This window comes from Lutjanus erythropterus, chromosome 7 (genome assembly GCF_056507025.1).
Source record: "Lutjanus erythropterus isolate fLutEry1 chromosome 7, fLutEry1.hap2, whole genome shotgun sequence".
Classification (NCBI taxonomy): domain Eukaryota; kingdom Metazoa; phylum Chordata; class Actinopteri; order Lutjaniformes; family Lutjanidae; genus Lutjanus; species Lutjanus erythropterus.
Window position 1 is genome coordinate 9,959,144 of NC_139323.1, and position 23,667 is coordinate 9,982,810.

Below are 23,667 nucleotides of genomic sequence, written 5' to 3' on the forward strand. Positions count from 1 at the left end.
TTCCTAAACTTAACCAAGTAGTGTTGTTGCCTAAACTAAACAAAACTGTGACTGTAAACTGAAAATAATACTAAAAATTGTGATGAATAGGCCAATAAGGTCTACATTTAAGTTAGCAACATGTTCTAATTTAACACTAAATTCACGTCTCAGTCTCCTGAGACAGGACTCAAGAGCCTACATGTTGCCTTAAAGCTAATAAGAAGTTTGACATTTTGGGAAATACTAATCTTCATTACTTGCCGAGAGATAGACGAAAATATTGATACCACTCCAATATTTGTATATTAAATATGAGGCTGAAACTTAGCTTAGCATAACATAACATGTCATAGCTAGTGTGGTTCTGTCCAAAAGTAACAAAATACACATATCACCACCAAAACATACTGAAGTCACATATCTCATTTGTTTATCCCAAGTGTAGACACAACACATTACACTTTTATAGGACATTATGTGGTTGACTATGTTTTGGCAGGCAGCTAGCAGAGACACCAGGAAGTCAATGCTCCCAGCCAAGAAACTGGCACATTACCCCACATAAAACAGTGAATTTCAGATTTTACACCTTGGTATTTCAACAAATGAAACTGAGGGGAGCCTCAGACGTATTTCTGCACTTTCACAAAAGCCAGGCTGTTTCCCCCTGTTTCCAGTCTCAATGCTAAACTAAGATAACTGGCTGCTAGCTGTAGCTTCATGCTTAGTATACAGATATAAAAGTAGTAATTTTCTCATTTAGCTTCACAGCAAGGAAAAGAGTGCAACCCAAAATGATGAACTATAGAAAATGATCAATATTCTGCTACCCTCAGCTGAGATGCCACTTGTTTGTCCATTTATTGTAATGTAAAGTATTGATTAAACTATTGAATGAGGGAGTAAGTCACAGTCAGCAAGTCAGTGAGTGAGCAATTGGTCCACGTCCACCCAAAGCCCTGATGGCACCTACAGGATCTGTGTGCCTGACTTCAACAAGGTACAAAGGCTTCAAATACTCTATTCATGGCTTAACAGAACAAGAAGTGTCTTTTCTTTTTTTTGGTCCTTATGAGCCTCCTGAGTGGAACCTCCTGAGTAAAAGTAGTCCTACCACATAATAAAAGTACTTTCTTACAAGTAAAAGTCCTGCATTGAAAATTCTACATACAAAATAAAAAAGTATTGGCAGCAAAATATTTATTATATTATTTATTATTATTTATTATTATTATTTATATTTATTTATTATTTATGTTATTATATTACAAAAGTAATACTACTGAATATTCAGAATGAGACATTTCAGATAATAATAACTATATATATTACTGGATTATAAATATTGATACATCAATGTGTTCATCACGTTAATGTTGCAGCTGTAAAGGTGGGGGTCATTTTAATTACTTTATAGTAGTGCTGGACAGCATCATAAGCATGATTTGCATCATCATTTATTAGTTTATTTACAATGCGAATTAACAATGAGAATGAGCTAAAGATATCAAACACAGCACATGGTCATATACTTACAACTTGTAGCTGTTACATAATAATACATGTACATGTAACACAATAAATGTACACATACCACTGTCGATTCCGCCTCTATTTAAACATTCAGCTGATGCTTCTTATGGCGACTTTTTAAACGGGCAGAACTATCCGGCGGCTTGTGATTTGATTGACGTATTCACCAGCCAATCACATCCGCGATATTGAGTTAAAGGGTTGGAGAGGCGGAGACTATCAATAAATGTGAGCCAATGAACAGCGTTGTTAGCGCTTCGTTGGCCAATCATGAGCCTGATGCCAGCTGGCTATGAATGTTTCAGGGTGGCGTTGGGTGGCTCATTTCTTCAGGGGAGAATTCAGTGTTGTCATACAAGGTAAGTTGTTTCGAGTGTGTATTGTTTCACATTTTAAATTGAAATGTACGTACACGCTTATTGTGCTTGTCATATTTAAAACAAGCTAGCTTGACAGGCTGGACGGGCGAATGCTAACCGCTGAATAACGGTGTTATAACAGGACTTCCGTGAGGCTGTGTTGATAACGGTAACGAGGGGGTGATTTCAGTCATGTTCTGGTGTTAATGTAGAGAACTGGCTCTTGAATTGGTTATTGAAATGACAGTTTCGTGATTTTTGTTGCAGTGTGTCTTAAATTGAAAACATGGTATATGTTGTCTCTGTCAAACAGGCTGAATTGAGCATGAAGTAAAACAGTGCGCTGTTTATCTTAAACACATGGCAGCAGACCACATACACACACACACACACAGCTTAAAAACTAACTGCCATTCTCTGCTCATGTCTCACATGAAGGTTTGTCCTTTTATTCGTTTCCTGACATTGATTGACCTGGTTCAGTTTAATGTGACTTGCATGTTAGTAATTTCTTGAGCACTTCCCACTTGTCTTACACTTACAATTTCCTCAGTGTGGCTCAAGTTATCAGAATCAGTCTGACTCTTAACACAGAAAGTGATTAAATGTGATCTTCTGAGTGCTTTTTGTCTGTTTCTGCAGATGTCTTTGCCCACCCACTCCATCCTCTCATGTCTCATTGTGTGTTTCACAGCTCCTCTGTTTTCTCTCATCTCTTCATTCCAGATGCAGTTCATGCTTCTATTCAGTCGACAAGGCAAGCTCAGGCTTCAGAAGTGGTACGTGCCTTTGTCTGATAAGGAGAAAAAGAAGATCACCAGAGAGTTGGTGCAGACGGTCCTGGCTCGAAAGCCCAAAATGTGCAGCTTTCTGGAATGGAGAGACCTCAAGATTGTATATAAGAGGTGGGTAGGAAGTGGGCCGTGTTTGTGAACAAAATGCTTTCTGGTTGAACGCTCACAGAATAGAATATTTCACACTACCCTGGGCAATTCATAGACCGATCATTCATGAACACAGCTCAGTTAGAGAAACAGGAGACATAGTTATCAAAGAAATGAAGGCATCATGACTGCCCTCGGACTACAACAACAAAGAGCATTAATTTTGCCTCATTATATCCTGTTGCTGTGCCAACGGATGGGCAGGCAGACTATTGGTGAACCCGGGTGACCCAGCAGGGACAGATAAGCACAGCACTTATCAGAAACTTTACACCATTGCGCAACCCTGCAAATCTTCATTTACCACTTAAATTTAAGTAGTTAATGTAATTATTTTGCCATTTTTTTATAATTATTAATATTTTTTGTCTGTGTTTTTTGCCTACGATTATTCAGTGGATGCTGGATTTTGTCCTATTAAGGCATTAAAGTATAACTAAACAAGTGTGTAGGGCTGATAAATCAGGATCTAATTGAACCACAGTGGTCAGATTATATCAACAGCTTTCAGCTCTCTAACTATCTACTCACATGCCAAGAGAGAGTGAATACAGCTGTGTAAGAGCTGATATAATTAGAGTCTGTGCCAAAAATGAACAATACCTTTGCTGAAGGTGAAGGGACAGAGCAGTAATTACTTTGAGAACCTCACCTGATTCAATATCAGTTGAGGCGTTATTATTTTAAGGAAGTGTGAAAGGCCACAGACATTTGGAAATCCAGAATCAGAATCAGGTTTATTGCCAAAGAGGATTTACACATAAAAGAACTGTGTCTTGCTGTGTTGCATAACAATAAATATAGTAATAAGCATAAATAGAAAACTAAAATTTGAAGAATATTTACAGAATGTTTCTTAAGAGAAGTTCAGTTTTGAGCAGAAAAGTGCAATGTTTTCACCAGAGGATGTGCAAAAAAATCACATTACTCACAGTATGCAGTACTATTTTTTTTTTACAATAACAATAGTGAGAAGAAATGGGTTTGCTCCACAGCCAGCTGAGCCTTAGGATACCCAGTGGAAATACTTTCAATACAGCAAAGACCATTGCTGCGTTTCGATATGCAGACTGTTGAAGACAGATAAGATCTGGAGCACACAGTTATAGTACGGTGTAATTCAACCTATGTTTGAACATACAGGCTGTATGTTCAAATAAAGCACATGATTATATAGTAAGAGCTTTTAATAATGTGCAGCCACTTGTGTTTCTACATAGAGCTTGTCTTCATGACTACAGCATACACTATGTCTATTATTTTCATTATCAATTAATGAATGTTAATTTTTCAAATAATTACTTTGTCTGAAAACTGTTATGATTTGCCACAGCTCAAGTGATGTATTGTTTGATGTATTGTTATTGATGTTTATTCAACCATAAGTCCAAAAGTACTGTATTAAGTTTACTATCAAATATGACAAAGAAACTCACTAAATCATCACATTTAACAAGCTGGAATGTTTGGTGTTTCAGCTTGAAAAATAACTAAAATAATTAATCGATTATCAAAATAGTTGCAGACTAATTTTCATTCAATCGTTGATTAATTTAGTAATTATTGCAGCTCTAAGGTCGTCTTCATGAAGACATACAGTCTGTCCTCATGAAGACAGGTTTGAGCAAAATGTGTTCTGTATCTTATGTTACCATGTGTCAGAATCAGTCTGGGATCAGAGATAAGGCTGAATCCATTGCCGGTAGACATTTTTGCCAAATTAAATTGCTTTGGTATTTGGCAGTTTAAAATGCCACTCCAGGAAAGGCTTTGAGCTCCCTGGCATGTGTGAAACAGATAAAATTATCACGGCAAAAAGTCATAAACTTCATTGTGCAAACACAGATTTTCATTACGAACAAATCCGTGTTTGTTACAAGGTTTAACTTTGTCATCAGGCTGCTGAATGCAACATTGAGAAGCAACTTGTTCTGTGCAGAAATATTCATTTTCTTTGAAAGACCTGACCTCTTAACCACCTCTTGCCATGTGAGTCAGCTACAGTAAAAGTGCTGTATCATATCTCTGTTGTGCCACAGATGACTAAACAACTGAACTGAAGCTTTTGTGTTTCCTGAGCTTGGCTGTGCCTTGCATTCACTTGCACAGAGCAGATGAGGATGAAGTGGACTGTGAAACAGTTCAAGAATCTAAAAAGAAACGCTTCATGAAATAAGGGGAATAAATAATGCCAACAAGTTCGAGCCCTGTCAAGTTTGAGACTTGTCCTTCTGAAATCTCTAGCCTGGTCTGTTGTGCCCTCCTGCCCTGCTGCCTGCGAGGGATCAACTGACCAGCTCCTTTATTAGCCAATCATCACATGCTTAAAGAGTGCCTTAGGGATTATCAGGGATAAAGAACGATGGCAGAATGAGGCTTAACTCATACAGCCTTCTGCATCCGGCTTCTGGCTTTTAAATGAATACCCTTCACACAGTAAACAGCGATTCTTAATAATAACACAGAAGCGCTCTCTCAGCACTAATGCAGTGAGCTGGGACACAGTATATATCACTTGGAGATCCTGTCTAAGTGATAAAATGCTTCAAGTCAGCTCTTCTTCTACTTACTTTGTCAGGTTGATGTCACAGTTTTCACAATGAGGCATTCTTTTTGAAAACTTTTTAAAATGGCTGGCATGTCTTTGTATTGCAGGTATGCCAGCCTGTACTTCTGCTGTGCCATAGAGGACCAGGACAACGAGCTCATCACACTGGAGATCATCCACAGATATGTGGAGCTACTGGACAAATATTTTGGCAGTGTACGTTTCTTCCTATTCTTTTACATGTTGTGTATCCATGCTGGGAGGTTGTGCTTTACTGTTATTATTGGCAAGACAGTGCTGTGGTCCAGACTGAAGCACTCGGAATTATACAGCGGTTTCCAACAAAATAAAACACATACTTAAAATGTGTTCATATTGTGAGATCATTCGCTTTCAGAATTAAAAAACCTTTTTTTTAGTGTTTTCTCTGCTTCCCTTGAAACATATGGGATCTTAATGATAACTGGAAAACAAGTAGTCACATCACTAAAACTCCTGTGTAACCTAGTTTAGTGCTCCAGTAAGAAGACCAACCCTAATGCTGCATTCCAGACAATATTGGAGGTCGGAATTTTCTGACCCCCTACTAGAGAAAGTACAGTGGAACGCCACTTAAAGTCAGAGTTCCTAGTTTTGAACGACTTCATGAAGAGGCAGCTGTTTGACATCGCACAACAATGGCAGCACCTATGGAAGCCTAAAATAAGTGTGTGCCTTCAAGTGCTGCCAAATAAAACGTCATTTTTGCAAGGAGGCTGCACTGCTGAGGGTTCAGTTGAGTGTACACTTGCAAAGTTTGTCATGTTTTTATTTACTTTTGGCGTTGTACACATGGAATGCTTTGAGGTTGGACGCCGGAAATTCCATCCGGAAATTCCGACTTCCGACGTTTTTTCGACCTAGCAACAGGACACGATTTCTAGTCCCTGTTGAGTCAGTCAGCCAGTCAACTTGAGCTAACATTAATGCATCCTAGAGTCTGTGGGATTTCCCAAACTGAATAAATACCACAAATAAAAACACAAAACTACTTTGCTAGCTGAATCTCGCTGTAAGATATCTGATGAAAAATATAATTTTTCCATTTAGCTAAAACAGATTTACAGATTTAGCTACTACATCTGAGAGTCTGATGAAGGATGCTGAACAGAGTTTTTGTGTGATCCAAACACCTTCAATAATTCCAGAGTATTGTAAAGTTCACAAGTCAGAATGTATTGAAAAAAAGATTTCCAAAGTCAACAACCTGTTTTTTATCTTACAATATATTCTGCCTCCATTTATACTTGTTGGAGTTTAGACAACATCTTTATTGCAGTCACAAAACTGCTCTCTGCAGCGTAGCAGCAGTCTAACTGCACCATAAATTATATTCATTAAAGAGAGTTGATTTAATGATTCTATAAATGTTACTTTAACTGCTGCAAGAAACAGCCTAACAGGAGGTCATAGTCCATATAGACCCACTGTGGTTTCTGATTTATTTTCATGAATAAAAATGTTAGAAAAACATCTACCCTTTCTGTGGAATAATATTTTTAGTGACGAGCAAAGTTTGCTGTCATGCTGATTTTAGCATGTTCTGAATGTCTAGTTGACCAATCACATTGCTTGGTCAGAACTACCTGGTGTATAATCATATGTTTGCCATCTGTTGAACCTTGATTTAAGGTACTACTCATTCCTAATTAGTGTTTGTTTCATTTCTAACTAACAGGTTTGTGAGCTGGACATTATTTTCAACTTTGAGAAGGCTTACTTCATTCTGGATGAATTCCTGCTGGGTGGAGAAGCTCAGGAGACGTCCAAAAAGAATGTATTGAAGGCCATTGAGCAGGCTGACCTGCTGCAGGAGGTAAGGAATGAAATCAGTGTGGGAACAGTAATGATATCATATTACTATGAGTACTACTTCATTAGTAATCTGCCCTGTCTTTCTGTCTCTCATCACTTTTTGTTATTTTTCAGATCAGGTCAGGTGGAATAGAAAGAGTTAGTGGAAAGAATCAGTATTTCAGTATTTCACACTATCTCAGTCCTGGTTGATTTAGTGACATCTATGATTACTGGTGGTAACAGCAAATACAGTTTAATGCCTGTTTCCACACTTTGTGTTGCGTTCTGTTTTTATCAATAAATCTACCTTTTCTAATTTTTCACCTTTCATCCGTAAAAATGTTTTTGCTTTTTTGGCAATTCCACTCGTTTTTGTTTTTTTATTCAGATGGATTTGTGTCACCTCTCATTGTACTGAATTCCTTTTAAAAAATAATACAAGTGTACTAAGGTCAAGTCAGACCAAATGATTTAAAGTTACTCCCTTCTTACTACAAAAATGAATTCCATAACAGACAGAGTAGTTATAACTAAGCTACTGAAATCTTAAATGTTGAGTTCATCTGTTTTACTTGCTTCATTGTTCTATTAAAGGGAAAATGTGTCATTTTTCATGTGGATGTCCAGTCAGTGTTGATGGTAAATGTAGCATAGCAGTGCATGCTATACTGACTGAGGAAGTGATGTCACTGGATATAAGGAAGAACTACAGGCTATTTCAGCTTGGATTTCTAGTCCTCACCTCTGGGTTGCCAGGGGGCGCGCTAGATGATTATTTTTGTCATATAACGCTACGTTTTGGCCGACAAAATAATAGCTAAAGCTAGGGTGGTGATAACATGACAACATGGCCGTGGGAGTCATAAGTTTGCCTGCAATACATCCTGGTACATGTAAGCACTGCTGCTTTTCTCTGTGAGCAGGAAAACTCTGTTTCCTTGATCAATATAGCACGCAGTGAGGAATTTATTCCTGCAATAATCAATACTGATTAGACATCCACATGAAAACTGACAAATTTTCCTTTAAGTGGAGGGCGGTCACCTGAGACTGTCAGTGTTTCATGGTGTGTCTTTCTTGACTTTTTATGACACAGGTCAGTGTCAGACTCCTGATGACCCCCCCTAAATCCAACATAAATTTCATTTTCTTAGCCTGATTAATTCACTGTGGTACTCAGTAGATTTCACCAATGTTTGACATTTTATTTCTTGTGATTTCCCTTTCATTGGCTTCTCAGTGCTTTATTGTCTCCCATTTAGTCTGCATCATGTTGATCTCGATTTCATCTTTGCCTGTGTATGATTTGCAGAATATAGACTTTCAGATGCGCCTGTTTGCAGGTACAGTTTGTAAAAATCTAAATAACCCATACTGTAGTGTTAGATCCGTAGTCTTAGATGTACTGTAGATTCACCAACACAACGCTAAAGCCAGCAGAAACAGCATACCAGGAATACACCATACATATTCAAGTTACTGGTGTGTTTTTTCTGCTTCCTATTGACTTCAACCTTGATATTTCTGAGATAAATCCCAATCACTAACGAATGACTCTTTATTAGCAGCATATGCACATGAAAATGTCTGCATTATTAGAGAATGTTTATGCTTAATTTTCATCCAATGAAAAATTTGATAGAGAGCCTATAGTTTGTTACAGCAGCATAAATGTCATTGAAATGTAATGAATGAAGCTACATCTGCTAGCCGCATGATGTATTCTGGTAACTAAAGGGAATATCACTGATTCGGTCCAATTATTTTAAATGATCTGATTCACCAAGTTGAAATTTGAAACATTTTTTACAGCCTTTCAGACTTGTGCGATGAAATGAGAGGAGCTTAGGTTGCAGCCCACAAACAAAGCCTCATTTTGTTTCCACTGCTGAGACCACACAAACACTTCTGTCCTAGATTAGCATTTTATATGGAGGGACCATAATTACAGTAGCAAAACCACAGTTCACTGCAATTATGATGCTGACCGAAAGCATATTCAGCAGCTCAACAACAAACACCGGTCACAACACCGCAGCTGTGTTTCAGCTTCAGTACACAAGGGACTCTCTGTCACTTTAGTCCATTAATGTCATATATCAGAGCCAAAAGCTTATACATCATTACTTTATGGTTATAGAATTAATGAGAAATCTTAAATGTGTTAAACCAGAGCTGTTTGCTATTTTTTAAATTCTTAAAAACAACACTCTGAGACTGAGAGTGATCTCTCATAGGCAGATTTTAATGTTGTGTGCATGTAAAAGAGGCAGAAATATACAGTATTTGGCAATACACAGTAGTCTAGTATTGACCTAAGCAGTGTCACCAGGCTGACGGGTGTGCTGCATTTGTTTGTTCAGCATTTAGTCAGTTGGTGAGCCAAAAGGTCGCTGCTAATGAGATCTGGGAGGAAAACTCAGGCCGCTGCTGACAAACCATTAACATCCAGTGAAGAAAGCTGATGTGGACCGTAAAGAATGTCCAATACTGGATTTTTAAAGAATGTTATTATATATTCAACACAAAGAATTTTGACAGAGTTAAAAAATAACCAAATATGGTGTAACAGGAACAAATGTGCTGTTGAAAATGAAAAAATAAAACTACCTATTAAATCTACCTAATATATATATATATATATATGTATATATATATATATATATATATATATATATATATATATATATATATATATATATATATATATATATATATATATATATATATATTTCATATTAATTAATGTGTACACATACAGATAATGCAACGTAAGCCAATATTGCTAATAATATCAGCCTATTGATGTATTGGCCAGGCTTTAGTGAACTCTACATGAATTTAAAGGTGCTGTATACAACATTTACGCCCTCTAGAGCTCGCAGTAGACCACCAGCAACTCAGACCAAATCAAATGCACGCTTTGTAAAAAAAAAAAAAAAAAAAGTCATCTGAACACACACTGCTCAAAAAATTCAAATTAAATTGTCAAACTAGGCAGTGCTGATAAAATAGATTGCCTATTACTTGCCTAAAATGTTTTCATTATTTAGAGTAATGTTTAACTGTAATGCAAGAAATATTGTAACTAGGTGGCAGACACTTTGACTCTAGTCTCCAACAGAGACTCCCAAAACTCAAATGGAACTGTGAAACTAGGCAGTGCTCATCAAATATGGATTAAGACTGAGTTGCTGCATTGTAGATAAATTCAACCTTTAAGAAAGCTGTTGGCAGTTCACCTCTAGTTAGTTTGTTTCCATTTTTATGTTCAAACATAAATGCATTACTTTGCCTCTATCATTTCTTGATTTGTGATAGATCCGTCTTCATTATTTACCTCATAGATTTGACTCGAGTCACTCATTGTCTTCATAATATTCCTACATGTGCATTAGATATGGATAAGAAGACATATGTTATGGTGAAACATGAGCACAACCAAAGTTTACAAACTCAGACAACATTTAAATTTTACTCACGTTACCAAACTTGGAACACAAAGTGGCCCAAAGTGAGTAATGAGCAATAAAGTCATTAAGCATGAGGAAATCCAAATGCGGCCCAGAACCATTAGCTGTGAGGCTGCTGCTGCCGAGCCAGGTTTGTAATCTCTGAGGACAAACTGTGAAGGTGTTGGTTGATTTACAGACAGCAGGACCATCAAGTAGCTGTACTGTAGAGAACACACTGTACTGTGATCCTCAAAGGCTTATGGTAAGTTCTTAATGTAGGCTTTTTCCTTTTTAAGTGTGGGCAGTTATGAAATAAGTTGCCATTATAGACCCTTTAATTGATATTCTCAATTTGAAACAAACCTCAAGAGTGCCATGCAGTCCACGTTTACCCCGAGAGGGAGAGAGGAAGAGAAATAGGTCTCTGATTGGGTCAATTCTGTATTTGTAGAGCCAGAGTGAAGACTGGGGAAGTTTGCCAAATGAGGAGATCTTATAATGGGCTAGAGTCCATCCATGCCTCCGTCCAGGCAACTGGTAACTACCAGACTGGCCCAGTCAGTCGGTCAGCATGGGTTTCCACTTCTGCGTGCTGTGGACTTCTAAATGCATGTACCTCTGTCAGTATGACATGTCTCTGAGTGAAACATACATGACACAGCGTGAAGGGTCATAACAGGCATGAACTCAAACGTGAACGTTAAGAACATGTCTGAATCCAGAGACCTTCACTAACAGGCAGCATAATCCAACACATTTGGTTAAAACTTTGCTATTTAAATTTGAACTTTAAATTGTAGCAGATAATTTATTTGAATCTTATTCTTCATGGATGCAACTAATATATATATTTTTTTTAATTTTACCTTTAATTGGATGAACTTGTTCACTTTAATTTAAACATGAATTTCAAACTTGGATTGAGTTATGCTGCCTGTGTGAAGACCAGCCTGTTGATTTACTAACAGCACTGAATGAAAATGCTCAGGTTAATGATTCTTTGTTGTTTTGAAATAGAGGAAAGGGATTTTGATCCACATTAACACATGTTCCAACAGTATTTTACATTTACTAACATTAATTCTGCAGGTTTGTGGTATTATTACAAAGCCCATGAAAAGACCAAAACCAACAATGTTTTAATCTGTCTTCCACTTGCCTTGCCCGTCTGTTGCACTCAAGCTCAGTGGTTCCTACTGAAGATGTAAATCTTTAAAAGCAGCTCAAATTAACAAATTAACAGTTTCATTTTTAAGGCTCAGTAATTTCATTAAACAGTTGGCCCCTGCAGTTTTTAGCACACATGACTCAAACCACAATAAATAGCGCATTTGCAGGGGACTATTTTCAGTCATGAAATAATTCACATTTGGTGCACGAGCGGCAGTACTTCGAACATGTACGTGTATGCAGGACTCAAAATAAACTACAGTGCCCATGTTCATGGCAATAAAGGAACATGTCACCTAGTGCAACCATGTGGATCATCGAGCATTTTTCCATTAGAAAAGGTTGATGTGAACGGCAAAATAAAAAAACTTTGGTTTTGTTGAAGAAGAATTATTGTGCTAGAAACACCTTTTCTGAATAAGATCTGATGTAATGAACATTTAACTCATGTGACTGATCAGCTGTTTCTGCACCAAGAAGAGAAGAAGAAGAAGAAGCTGTTTTCTGCTAATGGCATGGTCTGTCCATTGAAAAAAGTAGAAGGGCACTTGATCTGAATCACAAGGCGAGAACACAAGTTGTCACTGTCTTTAACATTGCAAGAAGGTCTGCAAAGGTCTGTGCTCTCTCCAACTCCAAAATTAAAAGGGTTCTTTGTTTGCCCATTCTATATGCTGTCACTAAGTTTCATGAAAATTGGGCCAGTGATTTTTCCATTATCCTGTTGACAGACAGACAAACAAGGTGGAGGTAATAATAACAACTCGCTCAGCTGAAAGAAAACTTGAAGATCTCACCATTTTTCTCTCATAGATGATCAAGACAACTGGTTTGTTTCTTCTTCTTCTTCTTCTTGTACTTCTTCTTCTTCTTCTTCTTCTTCTTCTTCTAGTTTATTCACTTAAAACTAATTGATGGAAAGGTGCCTAATAAGCTTTTTTTTTTTGCAGCATTTTAAAACTGCTTTAAATTCACTTGACAATTATATGGAGACACAACAAACAATGTGTTTTAATAGTTCAACAGACAACAGACGAGCTCTGTGGGATGGAGGATAAGATATCAGGCTTTGGCTACAGACAACTCTTGTTAGTGGGATCAGTTTGTTGTTGGTTTTTGTCTTTTTATGGGATTTGTTGTCAAAAAAAAAAAAACAGTTACTATTTGTGTGCCTCCTCATCACAGTCAGTTTATTATCAGAAGAACAATCAGATGAAATGAAAAAACTCCTGCATGTGTCACGGTGTAGTAACCAAACTCCTTCTCAGTGTAATTTAGTAATCAGGCTAATTGTTTTAACTTCACCACAATATAATTGCAGTGCAGATTTTCCTCATGTTGTGTCAGATTTTCAATAAGTGGTGTATAAGATGTTTGGATGAACAAACAAGCACACGTTGTCCCTGATTTTGATTCAGAGCCGGGGGTTGAGTTGGGGGCACATTTGGAATGAGTGCCTCTGGCTTGAAGGCATTAGTAGGTGCACAGTGCAGTAATTACACAGACAACATGCCGCAGGGGATTTGGTTGAAGTTATTTTAATAAGCCTTTAAATGAAACACTTCTCAGGAGCTGGCCATTACTTTGGTGCCAGCAAGCAGATCTTCTTTTAGAATAATGATGCCTCAGAAGACCTCCTGCTCAGCTTGACTCTGCATGTGAGACATCAGAGATAAATTGAGCAGAGACGTCCCATTGAAGAGGACATCGTTATTGTGTTGGTGCACAGTTAACCTCCTGCTCCCCGATCACACACTGTAGACGTGTAGATGCTGTTTGTTCCTGAGAGATTTTACCCTGATCCACCATCCTTGACCGCTGGTGCTTCTTTTTGTTTATTTTTGTGCTCATAAAACTGTTTGCCTCACAGGTGTGATGGTCCCAAATATGGTCTCTGAGTCCTCTGGTCTTTTCCAGAATTAGGCCAGCTGAGGTGATTACTCTGTCTGTGGATTTAGGCCGTCCATACCTCTAGAGCCCTCTAGTCAGAACTAGTTTCAGTCTTCTAACCGTGTATTATCAGTCTGTCAGACAGTTTTCCTGGTCTCGATCCTGGTCTTGTGTCACTAGTTAGTCTCTCCACAGCCGACTATACATGTCTGTGTTGAAAACAAAGTCTGTCGTTGTTTGTTTGTCTTTGTTTTCCATTTATCTGTAACATTTCATTGACACTGTCTGCTACCAGATGTTTATATGTTTAAATACCTGCAGTTTGGATAGTTGACACTGTGACTGTGTGTCCTCAGATAAACTGAAGAAACAGTGAAAATTAAATAATATTCATTTGTTCACACCCTCCTACTCAAAATGTATGACAGACCTGTTGAAGTCTTTTCTCAAAGACATTCAGAATATGAGCTAAATTAAGCTAAGCTCATTTTTCAGCTTATCTTCAAACTGAATAGAGACCACTGTGAGATTGTTTGACTTTGGCCAAGTGATGCAGAAGGAACCGTAAAGGAATAGTTTCACATTTTGGGAAACATACTTACTGGCTTTCTTACTGAGAGTTAGATGAGAAGATTGATTCCACTCTCATGTCTGACAGTTAAATATAAATCTGCAACCAGCAGAAAGTTCGCATAATTTAGCACAAAGACTGGAAAAGGATGTTCCTGGAGACTAATTTCCCTGTCAATTAATTGCAAATTTGAATTCTTAACAGTATGAAAACACTCAAAAAGCAGGTAAAATTTAGCACAATTTATTAACTGAAGATGTTACACCTCGTCTGAATCTTTGATCTTTAATCACATTTTACAACAACTCACTAAACGCTTCAACTTTTCAGACCAAACAGAATCAGAGTCTGACGTTAGCTGTCAGCCTGCCCACACACTGTGGCTAACCTGTTCAATCCAAAAGTCAAAAAGATCACACATTGACAGAGTTCATTTTGTTTGTTTAATCCATTTAAAAAATAAAAAATAAAAAGAACAGTTTGACCAGTTTGAACAGTTTTGGGATTAAGTTTTGTAACTATTTCTTGGCTGGTCTAGTGACTGCCTGGAGTCTCTGTGCCGCTCCAGTGTGTAAAGAATTGTTGTTTTTATATTTTTGTTAATTTATAGATTTAACAAATGAGATATAACATATTAATCCATGAGCTTTAGAGGTGCTGCTAGATTATTATTTTTTTAATCTTAAAACAGAGCCTGGCTCACAGTTTCTGCCCATTCCCAGTCACAGTGCTAAATTAAGCTAAGTTAAGCTAACCAAATCTTGGCACTAGCATCACAGTTCTAAAAAAAAATTCACAGCAGCCATATTGATCAGAAAAAGCAGGGTAAACACAAGTGTTACCAATAATACTAATTACGGTCTGGTTCATGTAGTGTATGGGAGCCTTTCCAGTGACCCAACATGCACGACAGCAGCACCCTGACCCTGTTTGACCTGTCTGAACCTCACTTAGTATCACTGGTCACACTTAGGTTTACTCTACTAGTTTATGTCAAAATGGCTGCTGTGAAGAGCCATATTGTATCTTCTCATCTAACTCTCAGCAAAAAAGTGAATAAACAAATTTTCCCCACATAGAAAGTCAACTATTCCTTTAACAGATAAAGGTGAAACAGTGGTTAAAACATATTTGTCTGATACGATTCGTCCAGCCTGCCGCACTGTCTCCTGCATGTCCTGTGAATGTCTGTACGAGGTGGCTGTTAGGATTCAATGTTGCTTTGTTTTCTAAGCTGTGTGCGTTTCTCTCCCCCAGCCCCGTCATGAGTACTTTAATGTGCCTGTGTACTGATTGGCTGCCATCACTGCTGCTGCTGCTGCCCCTGCTGCCGCTGCTGCTATCCACCCTGCATGCTGAGCTCCTCAGTGCCTGGCACCTTTCTTTCCGCCCTCTGAGCACCTGTCATTGTCATTGTTTCAGGGGTGTAACAGTTACTGTCAGCTCACTATTCAGTTCAACACATGACAGTCATGACATGATATTGTCACCATATTAAAAGCAAATTGAAAACTACAGTAAATGATGGCAACATAATGTATGTATTTATTGATCATAATGGTGATTTATTGTGACATGCCTGTCATTCGATCACTTATTTTTGTTTCATTGCACCAGTTGAACACCTCTCTTTATTATCACCACTGTAAAAAAAAAAAAAAAAAAAAAAAAAAAAAGGAAGTTTGCATCATGTGCCATCGTGACCCAAAAGTATGCTGTTTGACAAAAAATCTTTAAATCAAAATCCACTTACTGGTTTTACTCCGGAGCTTTCAACCACTTGGTCTTCACCAGGGAATGGATGTGCAGCTTAAAAGTGCAATGCATAAGATATGGCCAGAACCTGCGTTTGAAACATTCAGAAAAAGAACAAACATTATCAACAAAATGCAGAGAAGAAAGTTCTGATGTTGTGTCAAAGATGTATATGTACTATGTTGCAGCGATAGCTAATGAAGTTAGCATGCTAACTTGCTAGCCCCCAGCCCTCGCTGTCCAGTAAAACCACTTATGACTCAAACGGCGATATTCCGATCTCCCTCTGGTTTCGTCTGGGAGATGTATGCCAGCAGCAACTTTTTTCAGCTTTTGAAAAGGGGCGCATGCCAAAAAAATTTTGGGAACCACTGTCTTATAAATTATTCCTCTGTATGAAAGAAAATCTGATGACTGTTGGATCACAATGGCACCTGATTGAAACTTTTATTTATGAAGTTGCACAGGCCAAACGATATCAAAACAATGTCGCCATGATGGATGTTCTACTTCTTTGTCTGTTATTCTGTTGCCATTGCCACTCAAAGTATGTGGGGAAAGTCTGCCCCCTGTGGTGCACAAATGTATCTCGACTGTGTTTATGTATACAGTATACATCCAAGGCATGAGTATTTAAGTGTAAACACATGCTTTGAAAAGACGTGCTTGAATACCAGACCACAAAATATGATCATCTGAATTCTGATGTTACTACAAACACAGACATCAGGCTCATCACCGTCATATTTAAGTTACTGTTATGTCCAAGAGGTGTTCGTCCGAACAGGTTTCTTTTTATTGCTTCACTCGTTGGTCTTGTTTTTGTGACTGGATTCACTTCACGTCAGCCATCAGTGGGAAGCTGTGAATGCAAGAGAAGTCATGTGTTACCTGTTTATTTATCGTGTTTCTTGTGTGTCAGTTACAGTTTTCTTTTTATCTTTATTCACTTAAAATCACGTGTGTTTGAATGTTAGGTGCTGTCCTTGCCGTGATTTCCAAGAGTTGTAATTATTAAAATCAGATCAAACTGTAGTTCAGACCATAGCACACTCTAGAAGACCTACAAGGTTTTTGTTATTTTTAAATCTTATAAATTATTGATAGATCTTTGTTTTTTCTTATTTAAATAAATAGCAAAATCCAATCTCAAGGTAAGTGGTGTTAGTGGGATTAAAGCTGCACTGATCTTTTGCACTGATTAACTACTATAAGGGCTGTTTTGGCTTTCAACACACTTCAAATAATTAGCCCTGCACATTCTTTATGTATTATAAACACACACTGACCAAGCACTTAAAATGGTTTATATGATCTGTCATTGTTCGTCTGTGTCCAACTAAGAAATATAGACTGTTACGATAAGTAGAGGATATTTTATCAATGTTTATAATAGATATAATAAATAAATTGTTTCTGATTCTTTGTCAGTGAAGCACACTGGTGTCTTTCTTTAATATAACTGATTGGTCCCTGTTTTATGACACTTTTTTCCCCACATGTGACACCTTTGAATTTCAGGATGACTTTTGGCAGTTTAGTTTTTACTGCAGTTGTTTTCCTCCGTGTCAGAAACAAACCTGATAACCTCACCGCTGAATGGTGCTGAGCTTCATTTGCTTTGCAGATGAAGATGTTTAGCCTACATAGTAGCTGACAAGGGATTCGTCACTCCAGCAGAATCTGCCCCAAGAGTGAAAAGTCTATAATTGGTGAATAATGCATAGTTTACGTTTCAAGATCTGGGCTGAACATTTTGCACTGAAAATGAAATGACACTTCAGAAGTAGAAGTTTGTGTGGAAGTGGGTTGTTTTTCTCCTCTTCCATAAAACATAAAGTTTTGTGTCTCACTGCTCTGATGAAACTCCTCTCTTTGCTTTGTGCTGAACCTTATTTTAGGATGCCAAAGTAAGTGCTTCTCTTTTCTTTCTGCCACAACCTACCAGCCCTGATGTTTCTCTGTCTGTATGTTTACATTATTATTTTTGATTTGTGACGCAGCACAGGTGTAACGTGGACAAAGAAGTGAATATATATCATATAATTGGTTGAAGTATGTAGGCCAATAGACACTCTTTTCAAAGAAGACATATAGTACATTAATGATGGCTACATTCCATTTAGTTGACCCAGTTCCAGGGCTCTGGTTTGATGCATGCTCACTCACTGACAACTTGCAAGGACTTAATGGAATGGAGCCATCATTGATGTTAATGTTTACACCTGTGGTCTTTCTACTTTGACAAGACAAAGTGTCTCATGAAAAGTCTCTATTGATAAAGATGATATGTGCATTTCAGGTCATCCATCTTTCCTCTTGTTTTGATTTTTTTGTGTGTGCACATACAGATTATTGATTAATACACCCTTTAAATTTCCAGTATCGAAACCCCACAAATAATATAGAATTTAGAGGGTGAACTGAACTAAAGAGTACCTGGTTTCTCACTAAAAGCCACCTCTTTCATCTATATATACATATTAATTTGATTAAATGTTGTTATGAAAATGTAATTAATGAAGTTTTAAAATTAAGGCCTACTTGCAATATCAAATTCCATTATTTTAAGACAGAATTTGGTGGGTAAACTGAACTACAGAGTTGAAGGGGCACCACTGCAACCACCCCTTTCACTTTACATGCATCGATTAGATTTAATTTAAATCTAAAACATATTGATTGATGCAGCTTTAAAGGTACCCTGTGGCATTTTGGTCCATTAGCAGCACAACAGAGAATAGTCCCTGCTTTGTTTTTATAACGCGATGCACTTTGGTTAGAAACTCTGAATGTAAACAAACTTTTGTTAACAAGAAACTCCACAGGGTACCTTTGAATTCAATAAATAAAATGTGGTTAATGGAGCTTTAAATTTAAGGACCATTTACGATATAAAATTCAATATTGAATTTGGAGAATGAACTCAACAGTTATCGGCTCCCAGTGGTGGAAAGAGTGCTGAATCATCTGTACTCAAGTACAAGTACTGTTATATTACCAAGATATGACTCAGTTACAAGTAAATTACAGGTGTTAGAAAAATACTTAACTCAAAGTACAAGTCTTTGTCTCAGAAGAGTATTAGTTACTTTTTAACTATTGATGTTTAATATATTATCAATAGCAGCATTTAATCAAAGGAGTATCAAAGGGGCATTTTCCTGAACCAGTACTTGAAAATGCTAACAATCGATTAATCATTGATAATTTATATGATACAAGACACATTTTCTTATTCAACAAATGACTGTGCCGGACAAAATAATGTCAAATGAGATGCAATTACTGCCATTTCTAGACTATTCATTAAATGTCCATGAATTTCAAATAGTTTGTTACTTTTTTATTTTAATTAGTTAAATTCTTAAAATGCCATTTAATTGATTAATGATTAATCATTAATATCCTCACTCCAGACCTGTGCTGCTGCAGTGTTTTTCATCCTTAAGTCCTGGTTGTCATGGGCTTTTTGTGATCAGATCACCTTATTGGCTACGAAAATGCAGATGAAAGGTTTGGATATTAATTCAGATTGTACTCAGTACTCAATTATGATTTTAAATAATTATTTTATTTATTGATTTTATTGTGTAAAAACCCCCGCGACCCTTACGGACTAAGCAGTTACAGAAAATGAATGAATGAATGAATGTGTAAAAACCCATCAACTGAACAGTTACCACATCTACTGCTGCTGAGGCAGTGGTGACAGTATTGTGGCCTCACAGTTTGTGTGTGTGTGTGTGTGTGTGTGTGTGTGTGCACGCGCATTTGAGAGATACCGTCATCGTTGCTGAAGTCTGCTGTGTGTATCTTCACTTCACTGGAGCTGTGGTTCCTCTCTCCCTCCACAGGATGCAGAGACCCCACGCAGCGTGCTGGAGGAGATTGGACTGACATAAACCTGATCCTCATCATCATCATCATCATCATCATCAACCATCTTCTTCCTCCACTCACCACACACTCCTTCATTTGTCAGCTATACTTCTATATGTAGCTGATAACAACTCCAAATCACCTTTTAGCGTGCACACACACACACACACACACACACACACACACACACACACACACACACACACACACACACACATATACACACACACAGTTTCCCACAACTCTGCCTTTGTTTTCTACTTCTTTTCTGAGATAATGTAGCACTGTTTGGGTATTTCCTACTGAGTTATTTATTTCTTCAGTGTGATGACGTAAACTGTTAACAAGGAAAAATGAAGCATAATTCATAGTTGAGTTTTTTATTTTTTGTTGTTTTTCAGTCCGCAGCGAGATGCTATACTGTGTGAACTGCTTGATTTCAATTTGACCAAAGCTGATGAGATCAATCTATCTTGGGAAATCTATTTAATGAACCTAATTTCAAATGTATTAGACTTCTAGGATATATTGTTAAGGGAAGTCAAAAGTTTTACATGAACAAAACCAAAGAGTTATGTTACATCTCACTACTGTTTCTTTGACATTACATTGTGATCATCATGAACTTGACTACAGTTTTCAAGCACAACATATCTGGCTTTTGAAATAGACCCTCTGTACTTACACAGTAATGCACCACTGCAGTCTGAGGTGAAATGACTGTGGATGAAGACAGAATGTTGTGTGTCATACAATGAGTATTCTCTCACTTTACAGGCCATTATTGCTCCCAGAGTCCGTTTGGTCTGTTGGTTTCTAATGGCAGGATCTCACTTAATGCTGAATGCCTTAATCGCTGACGGATGTCCATTCATTTCAAATGAATTATTCAGTCGCATTTGCATGCCACTGCAGTGTAGCAGCTAAATATACTGAGTTTATTTTGTCCACGTATTGTATGCAAGAACTAAATTGACTGTTCTTTTTATTTATGTTTACTACTGTGCTTCTCTTTTACTGATTTTTTTTTTTTATTTTTTAAGTGGGTCAAAGATGTACCACTCACTTAAAGTATCTAATCAGTGTTGTTTAGGCTACATGTAAAAGACAATTCACCCTTTTTTCACTTTACTTCCTGTGTTTTTTATCCATCTAGATTGTTTTGGTGTGAGTTGCCACATTTTGAAGTTATCAGCTGTGGAGAAGTCTGCCTTCTCTTTAGTATAATAGAACTAGATGGCACTTGGCTTGTGGTGTTCAAAGCAAAAAAAAAAAAAAAAAAAAACAGTTTCATGTAGGGACTATTTTCTTTCTACTGTCTGCCAACTGCATTACCGTGCAGAGGCAAGCGTGCATCCACTCATGAATGAGAGGCTTGCGCTTGTGACAGCGTAGGATGTAAACATTAATGACATCCTCCTCAGCTGAGCTGTAACCTCTCATCCATAAGTAGATGCACGCTTCCTTCTACGTACATGGTGATAAGATTGACGGGTGTAGTTGGGTAATGAGAAAATAATTCCTGCATGAAACTGCTCACAATGTTTTGGTTTTTTTTGGAGCTTTTAGCACCACAAGCTGAGTGTCATCTAGTTCAATTATACTGAAGAGAAGGCAGACATCTCTACAGCTGACATCTCCAAAACTCTGAAACTCACATCAAAAACAGTCGAGATGGATAAATAGCACTAAAGGTTACAAGAAAAATCTGTGTTTTTGATTTTGGGGTGAAGTGTCCCTTTTCACTTAAAGTTGCATTGATCAATTTTTGTCATTGAGGTGGCAGAAGAACTCCAAAGCAGGCTGACAAACACACTGCCCTGAAATCGCATCGACTAAAAATCACCTTAATAACTTGTTAGCAAACTATGACCTACATACACCCCCGTCATGTATGACGCAACATCATCACCTCGTCTCCACCAGAGGAAGTGCACTATTCCCTCGTCTTTAGCTGTGGTTTGATCTCCTCCAACTTCTAAGAAACATATCTTCACCTCCTCATCACGTTACGCATATTCATCTGAAAAATACTGATAATTGCAGCTTTAACTGAAGACCAAAAATTGCACCATGGAAAAGATCTGACTTGATTTAAGAATGCAGGATTTTTTTATTTTTATTTTTTTTTTGAAGAAACTTACAATAAACTCGTTAGTAAACAGTGTTGTTTTAATATCAAACTTGTGGTCATCATGCAGACCTTTGACCAGTGTGACAATTTAAAACTGAGGCATCTCTGCCAGAGTATTTGTCTTTCTGACAACACTGTCTACTCTTGTAAAGCCGTTTCACTGTCTACACTGGAAGTGATTTAATATAAGAAACAAACACGCTTTGGCCTCTGACAACCACCTGTGGCATACTGTACAGCATGTAAACTACCTATTTACTACTGTGACTCTAGAAAAAGAGTGCTGAAGTGACAAAGCATAAATAGCAATAGTGTCATAAACTGTAGCAGTAATTAAGATTTGTTCTGTTTTGTTTTGTTTGTTGTTTCCAGCCACTTGTTGAAAAAAAAAAAAAACTTGCCACACAAACAGACACACATACAATGCCTTGGACACAGAACTGTACAAAATAAAATGGCATTCTTTCTGTATTTGACGTTTATGTTGCACAGTATGTACATTTTTAAGAAGCTGTTAATGTTGTTTTAACCAAAACTGTCTTTAAAATAACATTATTTTTTGGTTTTCCATTTTGCAACTTCTAAATATCACCATTGTTCGACATGTTGAAATATTGAAATCTCTTCTATTATCACTTTTATATAACCTCAAATAAGCATTTTGTGTATAATTTATTCTGTATGATCTGCTGTTTCTCTGAAGTGTGACTGATGGGATCGAAGTATTCTCTGCTGTGTGTTGGTGAGTACAGTAATTACAGCATGAGTGCATCCTGTGTATTATTAGATTACTGGACTTGTGTTTACTTACAAAGGATACATCATGAGTGTACTGCTACAGTGTCTGAAATGGAGAGAAGGAAGAAGGTTTTGTTTTTTTCCTGTCAAGTTCAGCAATAAAGAGTACTCTAGTGGCAGAGAGGCTGTACTGTCACAAACAACTTGTTTCATTTTAATGAGCTCACTCACAGGAATGAACTGCTCAGGTTTAGTGAAGAGAGGAGTAAATGTGTCTCAAAGAGTTGTTACACATTGACTGAGACACGCAAAGGAAGGTCAATGTGCATGAGAAGTTTCAAGAAAGTAAATTTTGTTTCGTTTTTTTTTTTTGTCTGATATCCAACAGCAACTCACATATAACATACAGTACACTAAGCAATTTTTACCACGGTGTTTCTGCTTTTTTAAATCATGCTAATGAGGATACGGATATGCAATACACTCCTGTAACCAGTTACACACTATTCCAACTAGGACTCCAACTAATGATTATTTTCATCATTAGTAATCTATCGATCATATACCCGATTAATCCATTAGGTGTTTGGTCTCTCAGATGTCAAAAAATGGTGAAAAATGTCAGATCAGTGTTTTCCAAAGCCCAAGATGATGTCCTCAAATGTCTTGTTTTGTCCACAACCCAAATATATTCAGTTAACTGTCAGAGAGGAGCAAAGAAACCAGAAAATATTCACATTTGAGAAGCTGAAATTAGAGAATATAGTAGTTGGCGATTATTTTAACAGCTGGTTAATAATCGATTAAATTATGGCGCCTCTAATTCCGATGATCAACATTTGGTGGCAGTAATGTACAAAAAAGCGTAGC

General features: G+C 37.3%; 1 protein-coding gene across 7 annotated transcripts; it reads left to right on the forward strand.

Moving 5' to 3' along the window:
- Positions 1-1,801: 1,801 nt before the first annotated feature.
- LOC146323576 (AP-1 complex subunit sigma-2) lies at positions 1,802-21,805 on the forward strand. 7 transcript variants are annotated; one of them, XM_084722588.1, is made up of 7 exons: positions 1,802-1,874; positions 2,601-2,779; positions 5,474-5,582; positions 7,084-7,221; positions 8,515-8,545; positions 13,698-13,760; positions 15,546-17,473. In XM_084722588.1, exons 1-6 carry the CDS (start codon positions 1,812-1,814, stop codon positions 13,748-13,750), a joined length of 573 nt encoding a protein of 190 aa, XP_084578714.1. In that variant the 5' UTR covers positions 1,802-1,811; the 3' UTR covers positions 13,751-13,760; positions 15,546-17,473. The 7 variants fall into 7 exon arrangements, with proteins under 7 accessions (XP_084578714.1, XP_084578716.1, XP_084578718.1 ...); XM_084722590.1 differs by lacking the exons at positions 8,515-8,545; positions 13,698-13,760; positions 15,546-17,473 and adding exons at positions 11,109-11,194; positions 19,901-21,805; XM_084722592.1 differs by lacking the exons at positions 8,515-8,545; positions 13,698-13,760 and adding an exon at positions 11,109-11,194.
- Positions 21,806-23,667: the final 1,862 nt, after the last annotated feature.